The 27,697-nt window shown below is 42.4% G+C and overlaps 1 protein-coding gene across 1 annotated transcript; it reads left to right on the top strand.

The window, feature by feature from the left end:
• The first annotated feature begins 957 nt into the window (after positions 1–957).
• Positions 958–27,697, top strand: LOC149276105 (chromosome-associated kinesin KIF4-like). Its single transcript, XM_089503895.1, has 30 exons — positions 958–1,074; positions 1,175–1,289; positions 2,294–2,484; positions 2,564–2,656; positions 4,090–4,256; positions 5,340–5,434; positions 9,401–9,520; positions 9,815–9,990; positions 17,199–17,260; positions 17,578–17,710; positions 18,225–18,283; positions 18,441–18,546; positions 19,213–19,287; positions 19,777–19,956; positions 20,035–20,138; positions 20,681–20,825; positions 20,910–21,020; positions 21,493–21,576; positions 22,254–22,367; positions 22,757–22,912; positions 22,996–23,090; positions 23,237–23,369; positions 24,034–24,204; positions 24,324–24,428; positions 25,656–25,733; positions 26,003–26,107; positions 26,184–26,327; positions 26,416–26,532; positions 27,028–27,150; positions 27,500–27,697. Exons 1-30 carry the CDS (start codon positions 958–960, stop codon positions 27,695–27,697), a joined length of 3,672 nt encoding a protein of 1,223 aa, XP_089360021.1.

The raw sequence follows: 27,697 nt of genomic DNA, 5'->3' as shown, positions 1-27,697 counted from the left end.
ACTGGCCATGGCCAGGTGGACTGTGACTGGGGAGGTTCGATGATGTCGCTATATTCTTCTAAGGCGCCATTAACAAAAATGGCCGTCAAACTGCATCACGTGACCCGTACGCTAACCCAAATGCACCCTGGAAATCCAATCGATGCGTAGCGTAACGTGTGTTTTATTGGTCTGTTTAGAGGCGGGTTGGATTTGAAAAACTTGTCCGTTACAGGAGAAAGGGCTGGCCTGAGAGACCGGAATCGGAGGCGATTCTGTAAGTCAGAGGATCGGTGACGGGAGACGTGATTCCAGGCCAGAGGGAACGGGAGGAATTGAAAGGGCATCGCCCTGAAGAACATTAAAGTATTTGGGGAGCGCGTTAAAGGTCCCTGACTTGTGAGGTAAGGATTAGGCGGTGTGTCTCCACGGATCACAGATGTGACGGGTTACGGTACCCTCCGCCATAACCGGTTAGTCTGGCTGTATTCTTATTGTAACTGACGATTTACTGTACGTTATTGTATTTGTTTAGTCGGTAATTCGCATTATTGTCGTTTTGTTTATCGTGTGCCTCGGTAATTTATTACTGTTAGAGCAAGACTTGGCATCCTGGTGATGACGCCTGATTATTGGTAATGTCAAAGTTGCGGGGTTTTTTTTTGTTTGTTTTTAAAACGTTTTGTCTCGGTTTGTGGCTACAAACTGTCAGATTATGCTTGTTCTGCTGTTGGGTGCTGTGTTGTATGTTAGTGTAAAGAATAGCCATGTTCAGTACAGAGTGCGTTGTTCAGCAATATACTAAAGCGATGGGGCTTAGAAAGTGGGCCTCAGACATTCATAATAATGCAGGTCATCTGTGACTTTAATGTAAACATCTAGTGTATATTTGCCATTGCATCATTGTTGTTTTTCTTTGCCTTGCTTTTGTTTCATGTTTAGCGTTTCTTCCGTATGACAGGTAATTGAGAACACATCATGGGGAAGGATGAGGGCATTCCGGTGAGAGTTGCTCTACGTTGCCGGCCGCTGGTCCCCAAGGAGCTTAATGAAGGCTGTAAAACATGCCTTACGTTTATACCCGGAGAACCCCAGGTAAGATCTAAAAATGTTTTCTCTATTTTTTTTTCTTTTTGCATAGCTTTTCTTACTGACAAGTCCTGTATGTACTTACTATGTGGTTCTTTCTGTTAAGGTAATTGTTGGCTCTGAAAAGTCATTTACTTATGATTACGTCTTTGATCCATCAACCGAGCAAGAAGAGGTCTATAAAGCTGCTGTTGCTCCACTAATTAAAGGCTTATTTAATGGTAAGTCCTATGCTGTGCAGAGTCTTGTAACCCCTGCCTCATTGGCAGCACCTTCTCTTTCTGTATGTTTTAATGTCAATTTTAAGTTAAATATTTTCATTACCGAATCTACCTGTTCTTTGTATGACCGTATAATAATTGTATTGCTGTGAACTGCCTCAGGCGTCTTCCATCCTTGCATCCTCTCCAAAATATACCGTATTTTTTCTGTGTATATAATATAAAGATCTATCCCCTTTACCCTGTTATTGGAGTCTACTTGGTCTGTGCATTTTGATAACTGGTGTTTTCGGGTATGAGTAGTTATAACAATAAAGAACTTTAATCAATCTATGTGTTGTGCCGACACTTGACGTTCAGTTTTTTTTTTTTTTTCTTCCAAGGATGTATCTCTAGTAGACTCTAACTTCTTAATTGCTTTTCTTCAAGGGAAATTAAGCTTAACCATTCCATATAAGCATTTTAATTAAAATGTGGTTATGGCTTCTTATTTTGAGTGAAAAGATATTAAAGATGTGGTTTCCATTAGACAGTGCATTAACGTTCCTAGCATCTAGAGCATGGCTAGCAAGAAAATCTCAAAAGTGGAGTAACATTCTAGCTATGAGCATGGTCCTTCACACAAGCCTCTAGGACCATAGCTTTCATATGCCTGAAGAAGGGACCTTTGTGTCCCAAAGATCTGCATTAACTCCAGCCATCATATGCAGTGTAATGCATGCACTGAACGGCTTGAAGCACAAAAAGTGGTGTGAAAAAGAGACTGCAGAGGGGACGGTGCTCTGGAGCTGCAGCTTCTTTTAAAGGCAACTTCTTTATTCCAGCATTCTTTATTGGTGGTGCTATATGGGGCAGAACAACATAGCAGCCCCTGGCTAACAAAGCCATTCTATCATTGCCATCTATGTACCTATGGCTAGTATACCAATATAGTAGTCATGTGGTCAAGTAGAATTCCACTCTTGTAGTGAAATACTAATTGAAATTGTTTGACGTTTATTTAGGATACAATGCTACCGTGCTTGCGTATGGGCAAACAGGTTCCGGGAAGACATACTCAATGGGAGGTGCATATACTCAAGATCAAGAAAATGACCTGACCGTGGGAGTCATTCCAAGGGTTGTCAAGGCACTCTTTCAGGAAATTGACCAAAGATCTGACTGGGAGTTCTTTCTTAAAGTTTCCTACTTGGAGGTAGGTTTACTTCTGAAATTAACTTTGGATCCATTATGTTTCATAAATTGTAGGTTTATTTTATGTTTTTACTTTTCAGATCTATAATGAAGAAATTCTTGATCTATTAGACCCTTCACGAGATAAGGGTGCGCCAATTAGCATACGTGAAGACCCCAAAGAAGGGATTAAGGTATTTAGAAAAATCACAATGCATAGAACGCACTTCTCAGCTTGGGCAAAACTTGATTTAGAAACCCTGAAAAATACAGTATCCTACCGATGAGGGAGGGAACAAATTCTACACCTGAAACTTGAAGAGAATCTATGAGCGCCTGCCTGTTATTTAATGTTGTGCGTTTGCCAAATTGCAAATCTTTTGGGAAACATACTGCTTGTCACTCTTGTGATATTGCCATGAGGTAACCCAAAATTTAAGGCGAGTAAAACTGGTTTTGGTCATCTTATCTGCAGACCAGGATGTTTACTTTTTAGGCAGCTGTGAATAGACTGATATTTATTTTTGTAGGAGAGCTTGAAAAACCCTTTTTAAATCCATTCATAATAGGCCTCGGTCAGATGCCCCATTAGATATTTGGTCCGAGGTATTATGGTGCGAGTATAAGATTTGATGTGCGTTCCTTAGATGAGAGAGGCATGATATATTTAACCCAGATATACAACTGTTGATTTGTTTAAATTTAAACTAACATTCCTTTGATGGGCAAAACAAAACCATTTCTTTCACCGTATTTGCTCGATTATAAGACGACCCTGATTTATAAGACGACCTACAAAAATCTGAATATTAATTTAGGAAAAAAAGAAAAAGCCTGGTTATAAGACGACCCTATAGGAAAAAAGTTTTACTAGTAAATAAATTCATGTAAACTATTTTTTTGTTTTTAATTTCCTTTTATTTACCAACCTGCCTCCAGTTATGCACATCTGCCAACAGGCATGCCTTATACCCTCCTATATGCCACTCTGTCCCATTATATGCCTTTTAACCCCCTATATGCCACTCTGGCATATAGGGGGTTAAAAGGCATATCATGGGACAGAGTGGCATATAGGGGGACACGTACCTACCCACTCAGGCACTTCACTCACCGCGATGCCTCAGCAGGCACCTGCTACAGCTCCTGCAGAATTACGGCATGACGCTTTGTGACCCCGCTAGGCCCTGCCTCCTCCAGAAAATTGAAGAGGTCTACTGGATCCGCTCTGGGACGGCACAGTGCCGCTGGGTCCCGGTCCTGCTTCTGGAGCAATCTCCCTAACCGGCTCTGTTTCCCCGCAGTGGGCGGGCTATCCCGGGAGCAGGAAGGTACGCGCATACAGGAGGATCCAGGTCCCTTGCAGCGATGCGGGGGATCTGGATCTTAGTCTAATAGTCAGACCTCATTTGAGGTCTGATTAGAAGACGACCCCGATTATAAGACATGGGGTATTTTTCAGAGCATTTGCTCTGAAAAAAACCTTGTCTAATAATCGAGCAAATACGGTACTTTCCATTCAATGATACCAATTGTCATTGGCATTCTAAATGTTTAACCCAGTGTAAAATCTGATCAACGTGCTTGTCCGGTGCATTGGATAGCTTGTAACGTTTTTGTGTTGTAGATCTGTGGTTTGACTGAGCGGGATGTAAAGACTGCCTTGGATACGGTGTCTTGCCTGGAACATGGAAACGGCTCTCGAACTGTGGCCTCCACGGCAATGAACTCTCAGTCCTCTCGTTCGCATGCCATCTTCACCATTTCTATTGATCAGCGGAAACAGGGAGACAAGTGAGTGGCATGTTGCATGTTTGTAAATATTTGTTACACTTTATCACCTCTGAGAGCAACATTGGGCCATAAAGTGTTCTCAAATTTTGTTTCCATGATCTGTTTTGTGCTGAAAATCTCATGACTGTGGTACCCAGTAGAGCCCTGCACGGGACTGCTTTTTTAATCCTGCTCCCGCAATGTGGGTGTTCCGCTCCCGCCGCATTTGTGGCCAATCACGCCCGCCTCCTTACCTGATTTCCCGCGCAGTCCCGCAAGTTGTTCCCTCACAGCGTCTCTTCTCTTGCTCCGCCCAGGAACAAGGCGGAGTCACAGGAAGTGACGTCACATCACGTGACTCCGCCTTGTTCCTGGGCGGAGCAAGATAGGAGATACTGTTATGGAGCAGCAAGAAGACAGCCGCGCGGGATTACCGGGACCCGCAGGTACAGTGCCTGACCGCCCGCAAGTTTTTTGGCGGGACCCGCCTCCCAATGCAGTCCTCTAGTACCCAGTATTTGATTTTATTTTAAAGAACGCACTGGTAGACCAAATAGTGACAACTGTGTTTTACTGTGTAATCCTATATTTACTACATACATTATTTCTGCTGAAGATAACATAGGAAAGAAGTGCACACTATGATCTGTCAAGCTGTCTTCTCTGGAGATTGTAATTCTGTCTGTTGGGTACAATATATGGGTTGGCTTATTTTGGCCCCTTCAGTTTGTTTGTAGCGTTGCCTGACAATATGTAGACCTCTCATGTAGTAGAGATGGTGACCAGTTGTCCACATCTATACTTGTCTTGAATTGAGAATTGTTCTAGCAGATGTACAAATACCAGGTTTCACTTACATTACTTTATGCAGGGAATTGTCACCATGGCTCTTAAGGGACTGCGGATTCAGTCATTCTCTCTAGACATATTAAGATTTTATGTTGAAAACAAATTGTTTTTAAGAGTTTGGGTTGTTAAAGTATTATTCCACTTCAGTTTGTTTGATATTGCTGCTGATTTGGCAAGTAGCAGAGATGTTTTGTTTTTTTGTTTTTTTCTCTCTTTCTAATGTGACTGTGATGGCTACTCTTTTACATATTTCAGAAGTAGCAGTTTCCGTTCCAAGTTGCATCTTGTGGACCTTGCAGGATCTGAAAGGCAGAAGAAGACAAAAGCTGAAGGTGACCGTTTGAAGGAAGGTATGTCTGATGTACATTGTGCTTTATTATTTGGCAGTAGCGCACACACAATTAACTATAGCTTTCTTTTGCTTAACCCCTTCAATCCCCTATAGACGTACCGGGGCGTCCAAAAAACGCCCACTAAGAAACCCCTATGGACGTAACGGTACGTCTAGCCCTTCGTGCAGGCGTCATTTGACAGCCTGGACTCCCCCCTGGCAGCAGAAGCCGGCGTCGCTGGCTTTCTGCTGCCCGATCTCCTGTAACAGCTTCCGGCGCGAAGCTGGAAAACTGTTACAGATAGAAATGCCCGATCGCGCGATCGGGCTTTCCCTTCCAGGCGACGTCACTACTGACGTCACCTGGAAGTTCATGGGAGGATCGGGTATCCCTGCAGGGTCTGTCTAGACCCTTCTGGGCTACTCGATCACTACGATGAGGGAGCTGTAACAGTTTCCGGCACGAATGCCGGTGAACTGTTACAGTTGGAAATGCGCGATCGCGCTTTCCCTTCCGGGTCACGTCACTACTGACGTGACCTGGTAGCTCACGGGAGGACAGAGTATCTCTGCAGGGTCTGTCTAGACCCTGCTGGGCTACCCGATCACTCCGATGAGGGAGCTGTAACAGTTACCGGCATTCCCTCCAGTGTGTCATTAGCCACACATCCGGCAGTAATGTCACATGATCGCTGTGATGACCAATCACAGCGATCGTGTGACCGTTACTGCAGATGCTCTTCCTCTCTCCTCTTTTATTGTGATCAGAGATAAAGAGAGGGATCATCTTGCAGAGCTGCAGTGTTTAGTGCAAAACCACATCATATATAAACCCCCAAATACCTGTCTTACCCAAAATCAACCCACCCTTTCCTCCCCACAATCCTCAAAAAAAAAAAAAATTGGGTTTAGTTTGGTGGGTGGTTAGAGGGAATTGGGGATAGTGTAGTGTTTTAAAAATTGGGTAGGTAGGTGTCGTGTACAATGGCGCAACGTGTCTTCAGCGCTGAGGAGGCTTATGACTTCCTCACTCAGTCTGATGACGAAGCCACTGTGACTGCATCAGATATTGATCCAATATCTGATGAATCTAGCTGTGCGTCAGATAATGACGAGTCAGAGGAAGAAGATGGCCAGGGTCCATCTGCTAAAGGAGAGAGCCTGACTCTAAATATGATAAACCCAGTAATCCCTGCTTTTACTGGGGCTCCTGGCATCAGATGTGACATTGATGCTAGTGAACCAAAGTCATTTTTCAATTTAATGTTTGCCCCCGAGTTTTTTGAGCTGCTAGCAGCTCAAACAAACATCTATGCAGCCCAGTGTCAGGCAGCTGACCAAGGAGACAGATCCCATAATATCCTCCCTGCTTTTTCCCAAATAATGCCCCAGAGCAGGTACTTTGGGCTCCTAAAATTTTTACATTTTAGTGACAATTCCCAATGCCCCCCTAGAGAGTACCCCCAATTTAACAGTTTATATAAATTGAGGCCCATTATTATTTTTCAAGTAAATTCCCTGAAATTTATACACCCGATAAAAATGTGGCTGTAGACGAGTCCCTGGTCCTATTCAAGGGTAGACTGAACTTCAAACAGTATATCCCGTCCAAGCGCTCAAGGTACGGTGTAAAGTTATATAAACTTTGCGAGAGTGAGACGGGATATACTGTTTCCTTCAGAATCTATGAAGGGAAGGACAGTCATCTTGATCCCCCCCTGGCTGCCCACAACCTGTGGGTACTAGTGGGAAGACAGTGTGGGACCTGCTGTCCCCCTATTTGAATAAGGGCTACCACCTCTGGGTGGATAACTTTTTTTTATACCAGCCCAGATTTGTTTCATTTTTTATTTTTACAGCAGACCCCGGCATGTGGCACTGTTAGGCCAACCCGCAAGGGTTATCCTAAAAACCTTACATACCCAAAGCAGAGGCGCGGCACTACCAGTGCTCTGCGCAGTCAGGAGCTGTTGGCCCTCAGGTACACTGACAGGAAGGATGTGTATATCCTCTCCACTATACACAATGAGAAGGTGGTACCTGTCAGTGTACGTGGGGAAGGTGATGCTCAGAGGCTCAAGCCTCAGTGCATCACCGATTACAACAAGAACATGGGGGGTGTAGATCTTTCTGACCAGTGTCTGCAGCCGTACCTGGTGCCGCGTAAGACCAAGACCTGGTACAAAAAGGTGGCCATTTACCTCACCCAGGTTGCCATGTACAAGAAATGTGCCACTGGGAAGATCTACACCTTCCTAAAGTTCCAGCTCAAAATCCTGAGGGATATCCTCTTTGAGCAGCCAATCCCTCATGTGCAGGATGAGAATGTCCTGCGTCTTACCGGCAGGCATTTTCCTTGTACAATCCCCACCACTGGTGCCAAACAGAAGCCTCAGAAAAGATGCAGAGTCTGTTACAAAAAGGGTATTAGGAAGGACTTCAGGTACCACTGCCCTTTCTGTCCCTCTTTGCCAGGACTCTGCAACGATGAGTGCTTCATGATCTACCACACCAAGGTAGATTATTAAATTTCCATTATACTTCTGTTTTTGTGTTAGGGTGAGCCACAGGGGGGTATTTTCAATTGGCACAATTCCATAAGTTTTTTTTGGTTTTTTTTTCCCCTGCAAATTAAAAAAACAAACAAAACATAAATAACCGTATGCATAAAAAACCTATGCGTGTGGGGTATTTCCGTAATCAGTGATCCAGTATGACGGCACGTTACAACTTATGCCCTGTAATGTCCAGAAAACCACAAAAAAACTAGGCATGTGGGGTATTTCCGTAATCAGGAGAGGCGGCTGAACACTTTAGGCTGGATTTCTCTGCCATAACATATACCATGTGCAAAATATCCTCAGCAACACAGATGTGTTGGCGAAAAAAGCACATGAAATTATTGCTACGGCTGACTTTGGCAGTGATTGGCGGCCAAATAGTTGCATGAAAATTGTCCAAATGCTCTTGATGAGATACTCTGGGTTGTATGCTTTACGGAAATATATACTTTTATGGGGGTATTTATAATTAGGGGGGTGCTAAACAGCCCCAAATGAAACATAGGTCTATTAAAGCAAAATGTCAAAATTTCACGTTTGGAATCTATAACGCGCATGGTCCCGTTTGTGCCCTGTAATGTCCAGAAAACCACAAAAAAACTAGGCATGTGGGGTATTTCCGTAATCAGGAGAGGCGGCTGAACAATTTAGGATAGATTTCTCTGCCGTAACACATACCCTGTACAAAAAATCCTAAGAATACTACAAAATACTAAGACGCGCAGGAACTAATTTCTGTGGCCATCTTTGACAGTGATTGGCGGCTAAATACCTGCATGTAGAGTGCCCAAATACCCCTGATAGGATAGCCTGGATTGTCTGCTTTACAGAAATATATACCTTTTGTGGGTGTTTTTGTTTTATTTGTTTAAAATTAGTTACAGTCCCATCATACCTAATGTAAAAATTTTACGGCTTTGTATAAAGTAATGTACACCTTATAGTATGTTGGCTTTTATGTGCTGGAAAAGTATGAAAATTCTATATAAACTAGGTATTTCTGAAATCAGAACACCTGAATTGATAAATTAGGATGGAATTTTCTGTCACTTTACCCATCTCTATCTTTCCTTGAAAAAACTAATATATATATATTAGTGTGTTTACATGGGTACACTATTCACAGGAAAAGTGAATAATCGCTGAACCGACAGCGCAAAAATGGCAAAATTACTCCGGGCTTTGAGGTACCAAAAACCCCTGGGATTGAAGGGGTTAAAGAATAGTAGTTTGCAGTTGAATTTTCTTTAATCTGTTTGTCAGCTTGGTTACCCAGAGTAACTGCCAGATTTTTTTGCCATTAGTTGTATTTATAGCTCCCGTATGCAATTAAACTCTTGCAGTGTTGATACCCCCCCCCCCCCCCCCCCCCCCCCGACTGAGCAGAGAGATGTTTTGTACTTTAATGTTGTTCCTTTTTGTAGGTATCAGCATTAATCGAGGCTTATTGTGCCTTGGAAATGTCATCAGTGCCTTGGGAGATGACACTAAGAAAGGCAGCTTTGTGCCATATCGAGATTCTAAGTTAACACGTCTCTTGCAAGGTGAGTGAGTGACCCAGTTTTTGAAAATAAAGTGTGGTGATGTGTGAATATCCAGCAATCTGTGTGTGTGTGTGTGTGTGTGTGTGTAAATATATAATATATAGAATTTTTCAATACAGTGGTAGCATTGCGGATTAAATTTTTTGAGTGGCATGCTCTTATGTAGCTTTTTATTTTTATCGTTTTGTGGGATCGTGTGTTGGCAAGAGGAAAAGGAAACTTTAGTACTGTATGAAAGCCCATGTATCTTGGCAAAACGCAGTATAACAGTCAAATCGTCTGTAACCGTCGTAGATTCACTTGGTGGGAACAGTCACACGCTTATGATTGCATGTGTCAGTCCTGCTGATTCCAACATGGAAGAGACCCTGAACACATTGCGGTATGCAGACAGAGCCAGAAAGATTAAGAACAAACCCATTGTGAACACCGATCCACAGGCTGTAGAGCTTCAGCGCCTCAAGCAGCAGGTAAAAAAATAATAAAAATAAAAAAAACACAAAAAAAACAGGGCTTGACTTTTAAACAAAAGCCTGCATCTAACCTGAGATTTTCCATGTGGTTCTTTGTTTTTCTTTTGCTGGCATGTTAGCCAGAGGAATATCCCAAAGGTACAGAAGGGTCATGACTGAACGCAGCTGCTAGGGGAGAATGTATTGGAACATGTAATCCACAAACGCACACCACTGGTGTCAATGAATAAATAATACGTTCCCTAATTAGGCAGCAGCACCCAAATAAGTGTTCCTCCAACACTTAATCTATACAACTCTTCCAAATGGGGCGCACATCCACATAGGGAAAAAGATATTTGACAAAAAATACCGTAACTGCAAATAGCGGCTTATCACTATTGCAGGTAAGTAATGCAGTCACATTTCCAAGGACATAAATTGGCTCACCATAAAATATTCTTTAATTCTTCATAGCAGCGATGGCACAGTATTGCTCTGAGAGAGATATTGGGAAGCTCTTTCTGCTGGATTTCATCTATCGGCATAAAACTAGGCACAGGGAAGTCCACCGTCCAGCAGAAAGAGCTTCCCAATATATCTCTCTCTCAACACGCTTCACCAGACAACCGGCTTCCTCAGGAGATGAATCAGGATTTTCTTTGTACATGCTTTCGTACATTTCATCTGTTATCCACTTAACAGAGCAATACTGTGCCATCGCTGCTATGAAGAATTAACCCCTTAATGACAAAGCCCGTACATATATGGGGTCAAAATGCATTATTTTCAATGGGTTTAGGGACCGCCCATTGTCTTTAAGGGGTTAAAGAATATTTTATGATGAGCTCATTTATGTCCTTGGAAATGTGACTGCATTACTTACCTGCAATACTGCTAAGCCCCTATTTGCACTATTTTTTCCCGTCGTGTAGTGTCAGTACCACGGGGTGTCGCTCTTCCTGGGACAAGGACCTAGAACCGAAGAGGTTAAGATACCTCCTACTCCTCCCTATAAGAGCCCCGGCAACCCTCATACCTCCAGTTTTTTCCTTGTCCCTTGTCAGGGACGGACCTTGTTCCTTGTTTTCTTTCTCGTTGGTGGGGCACACGGGTTGTGTCCGGGGGTTCCCTCCGATTGCTCCCCGGGTGGTGAGCAGAGCGAGGAGTAACGTCCGCATTGGCGGACGTTACGGAGCCGTTTAGACGCCGCGCTCTTATGCCGGCAGGTTTTGGAGCATGCGCACAGCGGTGGAACGCACGCCAGAGGGCGCTGCGTTCCACCAAGAGTACTGACACGCTATTGAGCATGCGTGATTCAGTTTCTCTTGTTCAGGGCGCGAAAACTAACTGGTTTTCGCATATATATAGCTGTGCTGCCCAGTCTGACAGCAGAGGAGCTTGTCAACACTGGGATTTCCGTGTCACCAGACCCCCCACACGGATTGAGGAGTTGTAAGGTAGGATTTGGTTAATCTTACCCTGTCAAATCCTCTGCCCTGTATTTTTTCTACTAAAATTTTTTTTTTTGTTTTTTTGTTGTGTTTTATATTAGATGTCTGGTCCGGTTTCACCAGATAAGCCGGATAAAGAGAAATCTTTTACACCTGCTCCAAAAAAGGCTGTGGTTAAAACCAAACATTTATCGTGCACTGAATGTGCCACTCCGTTGCCGGATGGTTGTAAGAAGAAATTTTGCAATGCCTGCTCTGCTGAGAGTTTGGCAAAAGAAAAACAAAAAGACATGCAGTCTTTTTTAGGTTGGTTCCAGGACAACCTGGCGCAAACGTTTGAAACGTTTAAAGCAGCAGCAGCTACACCTGTGGAACCCGTTAAACTTAAATCCCACAAACGTAAGAGGGTATCATCCCCTCATTCTGATTTATCCTCTGGGGAGGTTTCTAGTTCATCCTATTCAGCTTCATCTAGTGGGGAGTCAGAGGATGAGACCAATTTTCCTCCACAGGAGCTGCGTAAATTTGTTAAGGAAGTCTCACAGCTTTTTCAGGATTCAGACCTGTCAGCGCACCCCAAAGGGTTGCCCATGTTATCTCACATGCAGAATCTCATGTATAGAGAGTGGAATAATCCAGGCAAAAGAGCCTTTATATCAAAGCACTCTAAGCAGCTTTTTTACCTTCAGGGCGATGAAAAATGGGAAGATATCCCTAAAGTAGACGTCCAGATAGCCCAGCTTTCCAAACGTACGACCATTCCCATTAGTGAAGTGGCTGGTTTTAAGGATCCTATGGATAAGAGGGCAGAAACGTCTTGCAGACGGATTTACCAATCATCTGGATTCCAGTGTAAAGTGGCGTTGTCTAGCGCATCTGTGGCTAAAGCGCAGGGTGTCTGGTTGCAGTCCTTAGAGGGCAGTCTTTCAGAATCTATGGATGAAGGTTTGTCTAAACTATTTAAAAACCTGACACTGGCTAATAGCTTCCTGCTGGAAGCTGCAGAAGAGGGCCTTAAGCTTTCAGCCCGTAACATGGGTTTGTCTTCCGTTGCCAGAAGGGCATTATGGCTACGTTCCTGGGCAGCAGATACTGCCTCCAAATCTACTCTATGCGATCTGCCCTTTGAAAGAACCAAGCTATTCGGTTCTTCCTTGGAGGAACTGATCAGACACATGTCTGATACTAAAAAGGCACTTCCTCAGGATAGGAAAAGCAGATGGAACAAGCGATACCAGTATAGACCTTCCAGGCCTTTTCAACCAGTTTTCAAGACTCAAGCCTTTCGTAAACAACACGAGAGAAAGTTTCAGGAACACCCTAAGAAACCAGAGGGTAGGAAGTTCTGACGGTGTTGGAGGTCGTCTGCAATGGTTTCTACCAAAATGGAGGCAAACCACAAACAATTCCTGGGTCCTCAGGATCATTGCGGACGGGTACAGGATAAAGTTTTCCAGTTTTCCTCGTCCTCTGTTCCTGATTTCGTTTTACCCCTCTCAGGTGAAGAACTCAGCACTGTTTGCCGAAAGCCTTACCCTTCTAAAAAAGGGTGTCATAGAGCCTGTTCCAAAGTATCAGGAGTTTCAGGGAGTTTATTCCCGTCTCTTCCTGGTCTCAAAGCCGGATGGGTCCTTCCGTCCAATTCTGGATTTAAAGAAAGTCAATGCGTATATTCCTTACCGTCACTTCAGAATGGAATCCATTCTCACGGTTACCCGCCTGTTGAGACAAGGGGACCTTATGGTTACGTTAGACCTAAAAGATGCCTATCTCCATGTGCCTATCGCCATAGCCTCCAGGAAATATCTCAGGTTTGCCATAAGAGTCGGGACAAGAGTTCGTCATTTCCAGTTTACTGCTCTCCCTTTTGGCCTGTCGTCAGCTCCTCGGATCTTCACAAAGCTTTTAACTCCTATTGCAGCGGCTTTACGGAAAGAGGGGATCACAGTCGTCCCTTATCTAGACGATTGGCTGCTAAAAGCAAGTTCTTCTCAGGAGCTCCGGGCACATCTCAGCTTTATGACCCGATGCTTGGGGGAACACGGCTGGATCATAAATTACAAAAAGTCCAACCTGATTCCAACTACGAAGATCCAGTTTCTGGGGCTCATAGTGGATTCCGTCTCTTCGAGACTTTATCTCCCGCGCTCCAAGATCAAGAAGATAAAGAATCAGGTTTCCTTTCTGCAACAAAATCCAACCCTTTCCTTCAGGTTGGCTATGAGTATCCTGGGCAGTCTTACAGCGTGTATTCCGGCAGTAAGCTGGTCCAAAGCGCAGTTGAGACCCCTGCAATGGGACATCCTACAACAGTGGTCCAGGAGACCGGAGGATCTAGATGTTACCTTCACGGTATCCAGGGAGGTTTTGCTCCGGCTGAATTGGTGGAAAGCGAAGGAGCGCCTCACCGAAGGGCGATCTTTTCTACCACGTCATTGGGTCACCCTCACCACGGATGCCTCCAAGGTAGGCTGGGGAGCTCATCTACTCGACCTCTGCAGTCAGGGCAGCTGGTCCTTAATCGATCAAGCCCAATCATCATACTTTCGGGCGGTCCAAGATTACGGGGGAAAGCTGTGAGAATCCAGTCCGACAATGCCACCACAGTCTCATATATAAACAGACAGGGTGGCACCCGGATTCCAAGGCTACAGGACCTTTCAGACCATCTCATGCGCTGGGCCCAAAGAAACCTGGAGGATTTAGCAGCGACACATATCAAAGGAGTAGACAACTGTCTGGCAGACGATCTCAGCAGATCTCGTTGCTCCCAAGCAAACTGGTCCCTGGACAAGAGCATTTTTTCTCTCCTAGTTCAAAGATTCGGCCTACCAGATATAGACCTTATGGCGACCAGACAAAACAGGAAATTGCCAGTTTTCGCCTCCCTTTACAGGCAGGACAATCCCCCCCTGCTAGACGGAATGTCAGTGGTTTGGTCTTTCAAGATGGCTTATGTGTTTCCTCCAGTAGCCATGATTCCTCGGATCCTCCTAAAGATTCGGGTAGACAGAGCCAGGGTTTTAGCTATTCTCCCTTATTGGCCGAATCGAAGTTGGTTTTCGGAGCTGCTCAGTATGGCGATTTTCAGTATGGGAGCTGCCAATTTCCTCCCATCTTCTGGAAAACAAGAACCTGTCCAAGGATGTTCTTCTGCAGTTCAGATTGACGGCCTGGCTGCTGCAAGGATGATCCTCCAGAGCAGAGGCATTTCCAATTCTATGTCAGAAATCCTCTTGGGTTCAGTACGAAGATCTACGTCCACTATTTATCTTCGAGTCTGGAATAAATTTCTCCACTGGTGTGTCTCCAAAGGTCCCCACAAGTTCTGTTCTGGATTTTTTGCAGGAAGGTTTTTCAGCGGGTCTCACAGTCTCGACGCTTAAGGGACAGGTTTCAGCCCTGAGTCATTTTCTCCTGTCGGAGTTGGCGTCCCAAGTTCTCGTCAGGCGGTTTTTTTAAGGCTGCCATCATTCAACGGCCTCCCAGACGTTCGCATTTTCCCTCCTGGGATTTGTCATTGGTCCTCCAAGCACTCTGCTCTGAACCATTCGAACCTTTGGAAGAGGTATCTCTAAAATTTTTATCCCTCAAGACGGCTTTTTTGGTGGCCATTACCTCAGCGAGGAGGGTCAGTGAACTTCAAGCTCTTTCCGCGGCTCCAGAATTTACTATTTTCCACCAAGATAAAGTCGTCCTGTATGTTAAACCTTCTTTTTTGCCCAAGGTTATCTCTGAAGCTAATGTCAATCAGCCATTAATTTTGCCCTCTTTCTTCCCGTCTCCTTCAACTCCGGAAGAATCACTCTGGCACACTTTAGACGTCCACAGAGCTCTACGAATTTATATAGACCGCACTGCCTTTTTCCGCTCCATGGATCAATTGTTTGTTAATTATTTTGGTAGATCCACAGGCAATGCGGCCTCCAAGCACACGATATCTCGATGGCTTTCCGATACTATTCGCTTAGCCTACTCTCTCAGTGGTCAGGTTCTTTCATACCGCATTACTGCTCACTCCACCAGAGCTATGGCTACATCCTGGGCTGAAAGGTCTTCGGCATCTCCAGAAGAAATATGCAAAGCAGCTACTTGGTCTTCCTTTCACACGTTTATCAAGCATTACCGGCTAGACATCTTCTCCTCCTCTGATGCTGACTTCGGGCGTAAGGTGCTTCAGGCAGTTACCTCGTGACCGTTTTTTCCCCACCCAGGAGGGGTCATCTTGCTATATCCCCGTGGTAACATAGTAACATAGTAACATAGTTCATAAGGTTGAAAAAAGACCAAAGTCCATCAAGTTCAACCTATATACATATTGTGTCCCTACTGTGTTGATCCAGAGGAAGGCAAAAAACCCTTATGAAGCAGATGCCAATTGCCCCATACCAGGGGGAAAATTCCTTCCCGACTCCAAATATGGCAATCAGAATAAATCCCTGGATCAACGTTCTGTCCCTATTAATCTAATATCCATAACTTGTAATATTATTGCTTTCAAGAAACACGTCCAGGCTCCTTTTGAACTCTTTTATTGAGTTTACCATCACCACTTCCTCTGGCAGAGAGTTCCATAATCTCACCGCTATTACTGTAAAGAACCCCCGTCTGTGCTGGTGTAGAAACCTTCTTTCCTCCAGCCGTAGAGGATGTCCCCTTGTTATAGATACAGTCCTGGGTATAAATAGGTCCTGGGAGTGATCTCTGTACTGTCCCCTTATATATTTATACATAGTTATTAAGTCCCCCCTAAGCCGTCTTTTTTCCAAACTAAATAACCCCAATTCTGATCTTTCTGGGTACTGTAGTCCTCCCATTCCCCTTATTACTCTGGTTGCCCGTCTTTGAACCCTCTCCAGTTCCACTATATCTTTCTTGTACACTGGTGCCCAGTACTGTACACAGTATTCCATGTGTGGTCTGACTAGTGACTTGTACAGGGGTAGAATTATTTCCTTGTCGTGGGCATCTATGCCCCTTTTGATGCACCCCATGATTTTATTTGCCTTAGCAGCAGCTGCCTGACACTGGTCGCTACAGGTAAATTTACTGTTAACTAAAACTCCTAAGTCCTTTTCCATGTCAGTCGTCCCCAGTGTTTTCCCATTTAATACATATTCCCAGCCTGGATTTTTCTTCCCCATGTGCATAACCTTACATTTATCTGTGTTGAACCTCATCTGCCACATCCCAGCCCAAGCCTCCAACCTATGCAGTGGTACTGACACTACACGACGGGAAAAATAGTAATTTTACTTACTGTAAATTCTTTTTTCCTTAGTGTAGTGTCAGTACATATATCCCTCCCTGTGCATTTTTGTATTAAAATTATTTTTTTTTGCAAGCTATCTTGTGTTTCTTGGTACTTTCTGGAGGTATGAGGGTTGCCGGGGCTCTTATAGGGAGGCGTAGGAGGGGTTAGGAGGTATCTTAACCTCTTCGGTTCTAGGTCCTTGTCCCAGGAAGAGCGACACCCCGTGGTACTGACACTACACTAAGGAAAAAAGAATTTACGGTAAGTAAAATTACTATTTTTGTCAAATCTCTTCTTCCCCCTATGTGGATATGCGCTCCATTTGGAAGAGTTGGATCATGTAATGCATGCATATAGAAAGCTACAAGACAGGTTGCTGTTGAAAGCAATACTTTGAGCAACTTTGCTTATCCCAGAAAGAAAAATTGACAGTGACTGCTCAGCGAAAACTGCGTTGTTGCGTATCTCTAGTTTTAACTACTGTATGTAAAGTGATCCTTAATGTTTTTGTTTTTCAGGTTCAAGAGTTGCAGGTCTTGTTGTTGCAGGCTCATGGAGGAACTCTACCTGTCCTAACCGGGTAAGGATCATCCAACGACTCCAGCAGAAAGATAAAACTACTGTTTATTTATTTGTATTTACTATGTCCGATGATAGATTCTACTACATAACCTAAGATTAAACCGAAAAATATTGAGCAGGGCTTAAAAGGACAGTGGCATATATTGCTGTGTGATTTATTTTTATTTAAAAAGATCCATTTACCGACTGCAACATAATGTCTACTACCATTAGCCTGTCCAAAAGCATTGTGGTTTTTTTTTCTTGGTTTTTTTTTTATTTTTTTTTCCTTCCCCCCCCCCCCCCTCTGAACTTTTTATCTTTTTATGCCATTAGCATTGAGCCATGTGAGAATTTACAGTCCCTTATGCAGAGGAACAAGGTTCTCGAGGATGAGAACGGTAAACTGACCAGAGAACTAGGTAATGCAGCAGAGCAAACCGCTCAGATCCTGGAAAGAATTATTCTGGTGAGTGGATGTAATGAGACGTCATTTATGCGCTCCTGCTTTCCAATATTTTCTGTCCTGTTGTTTTCTATTTTATTAGTGAAAAATCCCTGGAAAAGATACTTTAGCAGCAGATTTTTAATACTATGAGGGAGAATGCAAATACAAAGGGCTGTTAACTTTGTGTACTGCATATTATGTGATCAGAGCATATGGTGTATAATAAACCTACTTGTCCCCAAGTTTTAAATCATTCTGATCCAGCGTTACGGTCTAAGGAATGCTGTGTGTGTGTGTGTGTTGCCTAAATATATACAAACTTATTAAGAAGGCTTACTGTAGCATAGAAGATAAGCTTAACTTGTTGGTGCAGAAATTGCGATAAGATTCTAACTGGGTTGGCACTTTTACACTTGTTAGTGAATTGTCTCTTGGCTATTCTGAGGCCAACTCAGTCTGTAGTCGGAAGACCCCTTTGATACAAGAATAAAATGCTAGATGATCAGTTGATATACCTTTTATGCCTTTTCTGCAGACCGAACATGAAAATGAGAAGTTAACCAGTAGGATGGACACACTTAAGCAACATGCAGCGTAAGCTCTTTTTGATTTTTTTTTATTTTGTAACGTTGAACTACGTATGTCTCATTGCTTTTAACCCCTTCACGACAATGCATTGTCTTTAATGGGTTTAAGGACAACCCGTTGTCCTTAAGGGGTTAATTACCTTTTTTGTATCATGTGTTTTCAGCTGTAAGGTAAATCTTCAGAGATTGGTGGAGGCTCTAGAAGACCAAGAGCTAAAGGAGAATGTGGAGGTGGTCCGTGATCTTCAACAAGTCATTGTGCAGCTTCAGGTGAGTCTGTGGTCAATGGCTTCATTTTATTGCACTTAACTTTATTCTCAAGTAAGCTTTTCACCAATGTTTACCCTGTTCAAGTATCTCTCACAGCAGGGATACCCAGGAAGAGACTGTTTTAATGGTTACTGTTGCCACAACCTCTCTAGCTAGCTTGAGTGCCCCTTAAAGCAACTTTTGGTAAAGATTACACCTCTACAAATATATACCTCATACACATTGTCACCCCTTTCATGCGTGCAGCTGATTCATATATTAGTATTTCTTTAAAACCTCATTGACTTTCTATTTTATTTGCTGTCCTTCATCTATATAGGGAAACTGACATCTCTGTGTGTATGCGGGGCGGGGGCGGGGGGGGGGGGGGGTCTTTTTCCAGAGGCAGTTTGTAAATGGAAAGCTGACTGTAGATTCTAGCAAATGTTTGATACACATTAATTTCTTACAATTGTCTAACGCACATTGTGTCGATATGGTACTTCGGAATATTTGAATGAAATGTAAGAAGCTGATATCCGGTGTCCTCGGTTGTATTGTTGCGCTCCTTCTCCACTGTGCTGCATTAAACAATGCGTTTGGGGTGTTTTCCTTTTAGATCTTTGATTGTTTTGACTTGAGTCTCTAAATCTGACTCGCACATGTCTGTTTTTATTATTTTTTAAGGATGAAAGCTCTGGCATCGCTGCTTCTATTGAGTCGATGGCTGAAGAGGTTGCTTGTCCTTCCGACTCAGAGGAGGTAAGATGTTTGTTGTTTTATCTATGTTAAGCGGCATGCCACTTCCTTTTGTTGGTTAAAATATCAGTGCATGTTCACAAAGAAACACCCAATCCCTACTTTTAAGCAATATGCGTTTTGGAGTCCACGTTGCATGTAAACCAATGCGTTCATATAACTTAGTAAGGCTAGTAGATGAGACACTAAAATGCCGCGTGTGTAACAAAAGAAATGGAGACTGAAGTGTCCTGTTTTATACAATACGAAGAATTTAAATCTACAGTAAATAAGCCCACTTAGACCTATTCTGGCTTTGCAAGCTCCTTTTTCAGTTACAGGTCTGTTGACGCTACAACAGTGTATGGCCTTGCTGCTGGCACAGGACCTCATCTTTATTTTACATTTTCATTTTGTGTGTAATATCTTTGCTTGAGTACAAATAATTATTTGAATGTGCTTTAGGCAGAATACAAACTTACTGCCTTCTTTTTTTGTGTTTTTTTTGTGTAGAAAGTGTCAAATGGAGAAAAACGCTCATCAGATGGCTTCACTACTGACCATGCCTTGAGACAGGCCCAGCTTTCCAAGGAGCTGATAGAACTAAACAAAGCTCTGGCATTAAAGGAAGCCTTGGCCAGGAAGATGGTTCAGAATGACAGCCAGCTAGAGCCAATGCAGAATGAATACTTGGTAGGTACATTGAAGCCTGCATTTTATATTAAAATGTTAGAGAGAGATGTGCACCTAATTGCTGCTTTCTGTCTCCAGAACAACATTAAAACATTGGAGTCAGAAGTCGGAGCATTGCAGAAGGAAAAAGAGGAGCTGATCCTTGCTCTCCACTCGGCCAAGAAAGATGTCAATCAGGCCAAGTGAGTAGCTTCTAGTCCCATCTAGTTCGTGGATGTGACTGAGAGTGTGTAGGACACAAACTGTGTAAAAACTAATGGTAAATGTTACCGGTTTGGGCATGTACATCATTTTGGCTGTATGAGTTGACAGCCCTTCACAAAGGAGGAACTTGCCATGTTTTATGGTTCATAATGAATAGTGAAGGGAAAACGATAAAATCGCAATCCTCCCTTTTAATGACTAAATCCTGTGTGTGCATCACTTGGGTTAAGACGGCCATTAATGCTAAAGGTAACGTAATTTTTTTTTTTTTTTTTATTTTTTTTTTTTAAATGCATGGAGTGGTAGTTGTGATTACTGAGTGGCAGCAGAGGTAAGTTGTCTGATGTGGTGTCATTAAGGGAAAAAAATACTCCACCAAGTAGCGGACAAGTAAGACGCCCCCTTTAATCTAAATTTTACCGATGCTATTGTGGTATTATCCTGAGCATCTTCAATGTGTTGCCTGCTGCTGCCTGACCTGATGGTCAATGTGATAATCCTAGTACATTTATGTCCTAAGGCTGAGTGAACGCAGACGAAAAAGGTTGCAGGAGCTGGAGGGGCAAATGACTGATCTTAAGAAAAAGCTGACTGAACAGTCAAAGCTTCTTAAACTCAGAGAGACCACTGAGAAAACGGTTTCAAAACTTAACCACGAAATTCAGGTATCTGTTAATTCTTGTTTTCATTTCATCATATTTCGTTCACCCCGCTTAAAACGTCTATTAAGTCGTGTACCATTTACATAGGCGATGAAAACCCAGCGTGTACAGCTCATGCGGCAGATGAAGGAGGATGCTGAAAAGTTCCGTACCTGGAAGCAACAGAAAACTAAAGAAGTCATTCAGCTTAAGGAGAAGGTAAGGGTTTCAAAACGAACCCCTTTGTAATGGTCTTCAATTGTATTTTCATTATGTCTTGGCTTTTTTCCCACCTTTTATTTTTTTTTTATTTTTTGTTTACGTGCTAATCACAATTTATAAAGTGGGTGGAAATTGACACAACATTTACCAGTTGGGACAATGTACGTCGCTAATCCAATTTAAGAGCTCCCTCCCCCCCCCCTTCGGTGGGAGCACCTTTCTGCTAATAATTTGCTTTAGCCAGCTGAAAGTGATGTTCACTTAATGTGTCGATTTGTTATGTATACATATGTGTAGATATAATAGTTGGCAAATGCATATTAACAAATTTTTCAGTTTTAAGAAATGTGTTAAGTTGATCTTTAACTGTTAAAGTTGGTATGAAGTACAGATGTATATATTTGTCATATGGTGTATGCCGCCTTTTTTCAGTTTTTATTCTGAACTTTTTTCTTTTTTCCCCTCTCAGGACCGCAAAAGGCAATATGAGCTGCTGAAGTTGGAACGAGACTTCCAGAAGCAGGCCAATGTACTCCGAAGGAAAACTGAAGAGGTAAATATGGATGTTCCTAAAGACACACACACGGCTACCATCATGGAACCAGAATTTGAAGACTGATAATTTTGCACATATAGTGTTCCTGTTTTCTCTACCTGGTGGACGCTTTTCTTTAAACCCTTAATGACAATCGACAGCCCAGGCACATCATCCAAAAAGGGTCTAACGACAATTGACGTGCTGGTATGACTTCAAACGGTGTTGCTGTAATGCCTCGATGTCGAGGCATTAAGAAACGCCACGATCGGCATCAGGGGCCGTGTCTGGCCCCTCCCCGGGGCATCAACTTCCGCCATACACTGTATGGTGGCGCACACCCGCTTTTAATCTGGCTCCACTTGCAGGTTCAATACAGGTACTGCATTCAACCATGCAAGTCAATGGAGCCCAGCTTTCTAATAACAATGTGATTAGTAAAATTAAAATAAATAAAACAAATTGGTTAAAAAAACAAAACAGTAAAATGTAAATTTCCCACTGACATCACCATCAGGGAACCCTTCAGGTTCCAAAATAAAATTCAAAAAAAAGGCCCATAGGGTGTCTAATATATCTATATATATCTATATATATCTATATCTATATATATATATATATATATATATATATCACATCACAGTTTGTTTAGCACCTTTTACCAGATTCATTTTATTCTACCATTTTTTTTTCAGGCTTCTACTGCTAACAAGCGTCTGAAGGAAGCTCTGTTGAGACAGCGAGAAGCCATGGACAGGCGGAAAGATGCACAACACAAAGGCATGGAAGGGGCAGCAGTTAGAATAAAGGTATGGAGACGGTTGCCTCAACACATACTTTTTTTTTTTTTTTTTTTTTTTTTCTTTCTTCGTCTGCCAGATGCCCTCCCCAGAAACAAATTGTCATACCAGGAAAAAGTATAGTAAAATTGGTTAATGCAATGTGTGCATGTGTCTTGTTTGACCAAAAAGATCATTTGCAAAAACAAGGGAACTACACTGCTGTCATGTTTTTATTTATGTATAGTTACTGTTAGAAATGATAAGCTTATAAATAAATTGTTAAGCTACTGGGGTGAACCCACACTGTCATGGAATATCTGCAGAGTTTTAATAAACTACGTAGGGCAACAACTTATGTGAACCGTGGGTTAAAAAAAAAAAAAAAAGCAACTCAGATTTGACGGCTTCCTCTCTAGAACTGGTTGGCCAACGAGGTTGAAGTCTTGGTGAGCACAGAAGAAGCTCAAAGGCATCTCAATGACCTGCTGGAGGACAGGAAGATATTGTCTCAAGATATAGCACAACTTAAGCAAAAGAAGGATACAGGAGATTGCCTCCCTTCCAAGATCAGGGTGAGACTGCAACTTTCTTTATCTCTCGCTTGCATACAGTTGTGTGTTTCTGAAAACATTACATTGTCGTTTTTTTTGTCCAGAGACGTACCTACACTGTGGCAGAGCTGGAGAGCATGGGACAAGACGCCTCTGTCACTAAACAGATTGAGAGTCTAGAGACGGAAATGGAGCTTAGGTAAGCAATGGAATGTTTTTTTGTAAAACTCACAAATCATAAAATCTGAAAGCAGGAAAAGGGATGAGAAATCTGATTTTTCTAGACCGTATGAGTGTGTAGCAGTAGAACATGATGGAGTTTTTTGCTATTTGATTTTGTTATAGGAGTGCCCAGATTGCTGACCTGCAGCAGAAGTTGTTGGATGCGGATGGTGAGGAAGATAGGGCCAAACAGAGATGGGAAACGATTGCTAACATCATGGAGGCAAAGTGTGCACTCAAGTACTTAATGGGAGAAGTGAGTACATGGATGATAAAACATATACTTTAGTATTTTGATAAAACTGAGCCCCCCCATAGCAGTTGCTTTAAAACATTTGAGAGTCCAGTGGAAACTGATCGGGAGGCCATGGAAGAAAAACGGCTTTCAGCAGACAGTCTGCTCATTGTTAATGCGATGGTTTGCTTTCTCTGCTCAAACACCACATTGAGCTGATTTTGTGGCAATGCTAATGAAGTCCTGCTTGTCAAATGAAATAATTTCATCCTACTTTTGTTGCTCATAATGTCTGGCTGAGTGATTCACCCATTCACTCCCTTAGGATGTACCTATACATCCTTAAACGCGGTGTAAAGACACTACTCGATTGCAAAAAGTTTATATGTGTAATTAATTAAAAAAAAATAAAAAAAATATATATATATATATATATATATATATATATATATATATATATATATATATATATAAATAAAAGGCCCTGCGTCTGAGCAAAATGATGTATGAGTTTATCAAATATAGAAAAGGGATTTGTGTTTTTAACAAACGTGGTAAAAAGGACCCCCCCCCCCCCCCCCCGGTTTCTAGGTTTTTAAATACTTGCTTACAAAGTGGTTAAGGTTTCTTGTCCCTCCGAAATCAGATTTTATTTGCGATTTCAACGGCTAAGCTTTTCTTGTAGCTTGTCTCTTCTAAAGTACAAATCAGCAAACTGGAGAGCAGCTTGAAACAGAATAAGGCACACACTACGGATCTACAGAAAACTCTGTTTGAGGAGAGAAATCAAATGGCAGAGATGGAGACTGAACATCAGAGCCAACTTGTGCAGCTAGAGCAGCAACACCAAGAGAAGGTAACTTTGCGGGCCCTGCCATTTTATATATTAAATGTTTAATTTCCCAGGTAAAGCAATGTGTATTCCCTAAAATGATGCTATTCTAAGTTATATTTCATATTTTCCTTTCTTTACAGATTCTGTACTTACTGAGTCAGCTACAGCAGAAGCAAACCACACCTGCTGAGCAGGACGGAGAAACCGAGAGGGAGAAGCAGCTGATGGAGAGGTTGAAGTTCCAGGTAGCTGTTGTATTTTAAATAGGTTTTAGGGGTCAAGGTATACTTGGGCATTTTTCATCGTTGCACTATGTTTCTGGTTGTCTGTTAATCGCCACCTAGGGAGTCTTAATTCACTTTTTTTCTCTTGTGGGTCTTTAGGACCTCTGACTGACTTTTTTTTTTTTTTTTTGCTCTGTCAGATGGAAGCTTTGCAGCATCCTGGCTGGTGGCTCAGCCTGTTGTATATTATTTCTGTTCCCCCAGGCAGATGTAAACAGGCACTTCAGCAGGTGTCAAAAATACCACTTTGTGGTGGTCCCATTTTAGCAATCTACACCCTGGGGCAGATAACTAGGAAGCACGTTTCTTCAGCAGGTAGAGCTTACAGGGACTGGTTGTGACCTTGAGTGGTGCTCCCTATACTAAGGTATTGTGTATACCAGTGATTGACTTACATAGTATCCAAGTGCAACAACATATTTTTACCACTCGAGGTCATAGAACCCACTGACCCACAATGTATATGCCTTTGCATTTCCATGGCACATCATGTTAGTGTTTCCATCGTACCCTCCTTATGTGGGTCCTCCTGAAGATTTGTCTGGAAGTGATGCCATCTGCAGTCACTGCACCCGCTTGCCTTTGTGGTATGATCTGGTTTGTCTGGATGCATACAATGCTGGAGATCTCATATGTTTGGGCCCTCTCCTTTAGTCTGATAAAGAGGTCTTGTTTTCCTTTAGGGAGGTTGGTTTTGGTTGAAGTTTGATTTGTAGTATTTAATTTTTGTTTTTTATTTTTAAGTTAACATTTAATGCCATACTGCAGATTTCCAATATAAATGTTTATACCATAATTCACTTATTTCTAACTCGTACATAATAAACATTCATGTAGATGTCTAAAGCTTCTGTGAATCCATCAGGACTCCTGGTATAGGTCTGTCTCCCAAGTTATTGCTGCTGTAAGTGATTCTTGTCCAAGGCCAGGTGGACCGGTGCTGGCTCTATGGGAGCACCAGAACCTGTGCCCACCCATAGGGTAGTGGTTTAGAGTAGAGGTGATCTGTGGTCTTTCTGTGCATGTCCATCCTTACTCTTTCACTTGACTGTGTTCCATCCCTCCCAGCAACATCCATGTTTGAAACACTTATGTCATTAATGACCATCCCCTTTAACTATGGAAGTATGCTGCTTTTTTTTTTTTTTTGGTCCAATCGTAACACTGTACCCACCATATTTCATAAAGGATGAAGAAATTGAAAAAATGGAGGAGCTATGTGACAAGAACCAACAGCTTCTCCAGGAAAATGACATGTACAAACAGGTAAGATAAGGAAAAGCCAAATGGGTGGGAGCTAGCCATCATTTGCCGATTGTGGATGTAAGTGGGCCTAGTGCTGTTGGCATGGACACCTGTGTAGATCAGCAACAACCAATACGTTTTTGTTTCAAGTATAACTATTATAAAATCCGATAACCTTGATAAATTGGGGGTAACTGTATTTAAAGTTTCCGAACAAAGCTGTCCAACAACTGAAGCACTTGCCCCTGTACTGTTGTGTTATAACTAATAAGTTTCTTCTGTTCTACCAGAAATTAGCCCTTCTCCAGGTTGCAAGTGGAAAGAAACTGTACAACATCATGCCAGAAAAAACGGAGACCTGTCCAGATTCGCCATTTGACTTCATCCCTCCAAAGGTAACACTATGCAGTCCTGACGTGGTCCCTGATTGGCAGAGGTATTTGCGTTGCTAATTTGCTCTTGTTGTCGTAGCCAAGAGGCAAGCGGCGCACAAAAACGGCTACTGTGATCTTAGAGGACCTCTTGTCTGAGTCTGAGGAGTCAGAGGAAGAAACAAATGATAAAAATTGGAAGCCTGGTAACAATGGGAAACCAGCAAAGAAACCGTCCTCTGGGGTAAGCGGTAGTAGATGCTGGAAGACAAATTATTTTGGGACTAGAATGTCCCTTTTGATAGATATAATATATATTTTGCAATCTGCAGTGTTCCTGTAAGGCACGGTGTGGAAACAAAATGTGTCGCTGCAGAAAAACAAAGCAGAACTGTTCCGAGGACTGCTACTGTGACCCTTCCAAATGCCGCAACCGAGAAAACATCTTGGTGAGTATTCCCAAGTACTTTGAACAGCTTGTGCCACTTGACCATCTTCAATAGATATAAATGCATATATGCCAATATCTCATTAAGTAATTTTTTTTTCTACCTTTAACACATATTCACCTTATTAGAGTATATTCAATAAACTCATAATTTAAGCAACAAAGCAAAATGTTCATTTTCTTTCTGTATAGTAGCTACTGATATCGATGCGTTATTAAAGGAGGCATATTTCTATACCCCAATGATCTCTTCTAAAGCATGCATTGCACAAGCACGTTGTAGGAAGATTTGGTCGCTTTCAAAATGTGAATTAAAGGCATAGTCGGGTCCCCCATCCTGCTACTTATGTTCTTATTTAGATATGGAGGGAACAGGGGGACTTTTTAATAAAGAACAGTCCTGTTTTTTTTATTTTACTTTGTTTTTTTTCTTCACTGTTTGCTATCCTCCTATTGTTTGATTAAATCTCTATTTTAATTCTACTTTGCTTTTTAGGATGACGTTAATGGAGACGACCAATCGCAGGAGTCTGAGAGCTCTATGAAAATAAATTTCCCAGCAGATGTGACAGCTGGGGGCTCTTTCTTCACCCCTCCATGTGTCACACCCACCAAGAAGGTATTGGGATCTCCTAAGGTCCTGTTAATTGTGACTGCATGTGTTTGGATTTTAAGACTATATATTTTTATTTTTTTTCTCATTAAGAGAAGGTTGCAGCTGCTATTGATAACCAAATATGTATCAACCTATTACTCAAATCCTTTATCAATGTCAGCCAATTGAAGAATGGTTATAGCTGGTAACCTGTGAATACATAAATGTACCTCTGCAGAATTTTATCTGTTTTAGAGTAGAGTATGGCTGTAATGTGTTTTTAGAATACAGTAGGTGCATGTTGCTAATGTCAATATAGTCATCTTTAAATATGCATAGCTTCTGAATGGTTTGCTTTGCCTTAATTACCTAGGTGCTTCGTGAGATCGGCGATATTGGTCAAGTGCTTTCCATCAGACTTCAGCGCAAACCAAGCATCGTTTCTGGCCAGACACTTACTTCAGATTCACAAGAGAATCAAACCTCTATATTAAAAAAGAAAAAGAAAGCTCTGTGCAACAGTAACACAAGCTTCTTCTCTGGATCCTCGCCAGCCACAGAAAACGAGTGA

Source organism: Sceloporus occidentalis, unplaced genomic scaffold, assembly GCF_023333645.1.
Source record: "Sceloporus occidentalis isolate IW3139 unplaced genomic scaffold, rSceOcc1.0.p SCAF_247, whole genome shotgun sequence".
Lineage (NCBI taxonomy): Eukaryota > Metazoa > Chordata > Lepidosauria > Squamata > Phrynosomatidae > Sceloporus > Sceloporus occidentalis.
This window is presented reverse-complemented; position numbering and strand designations above follow the sequence as displayed.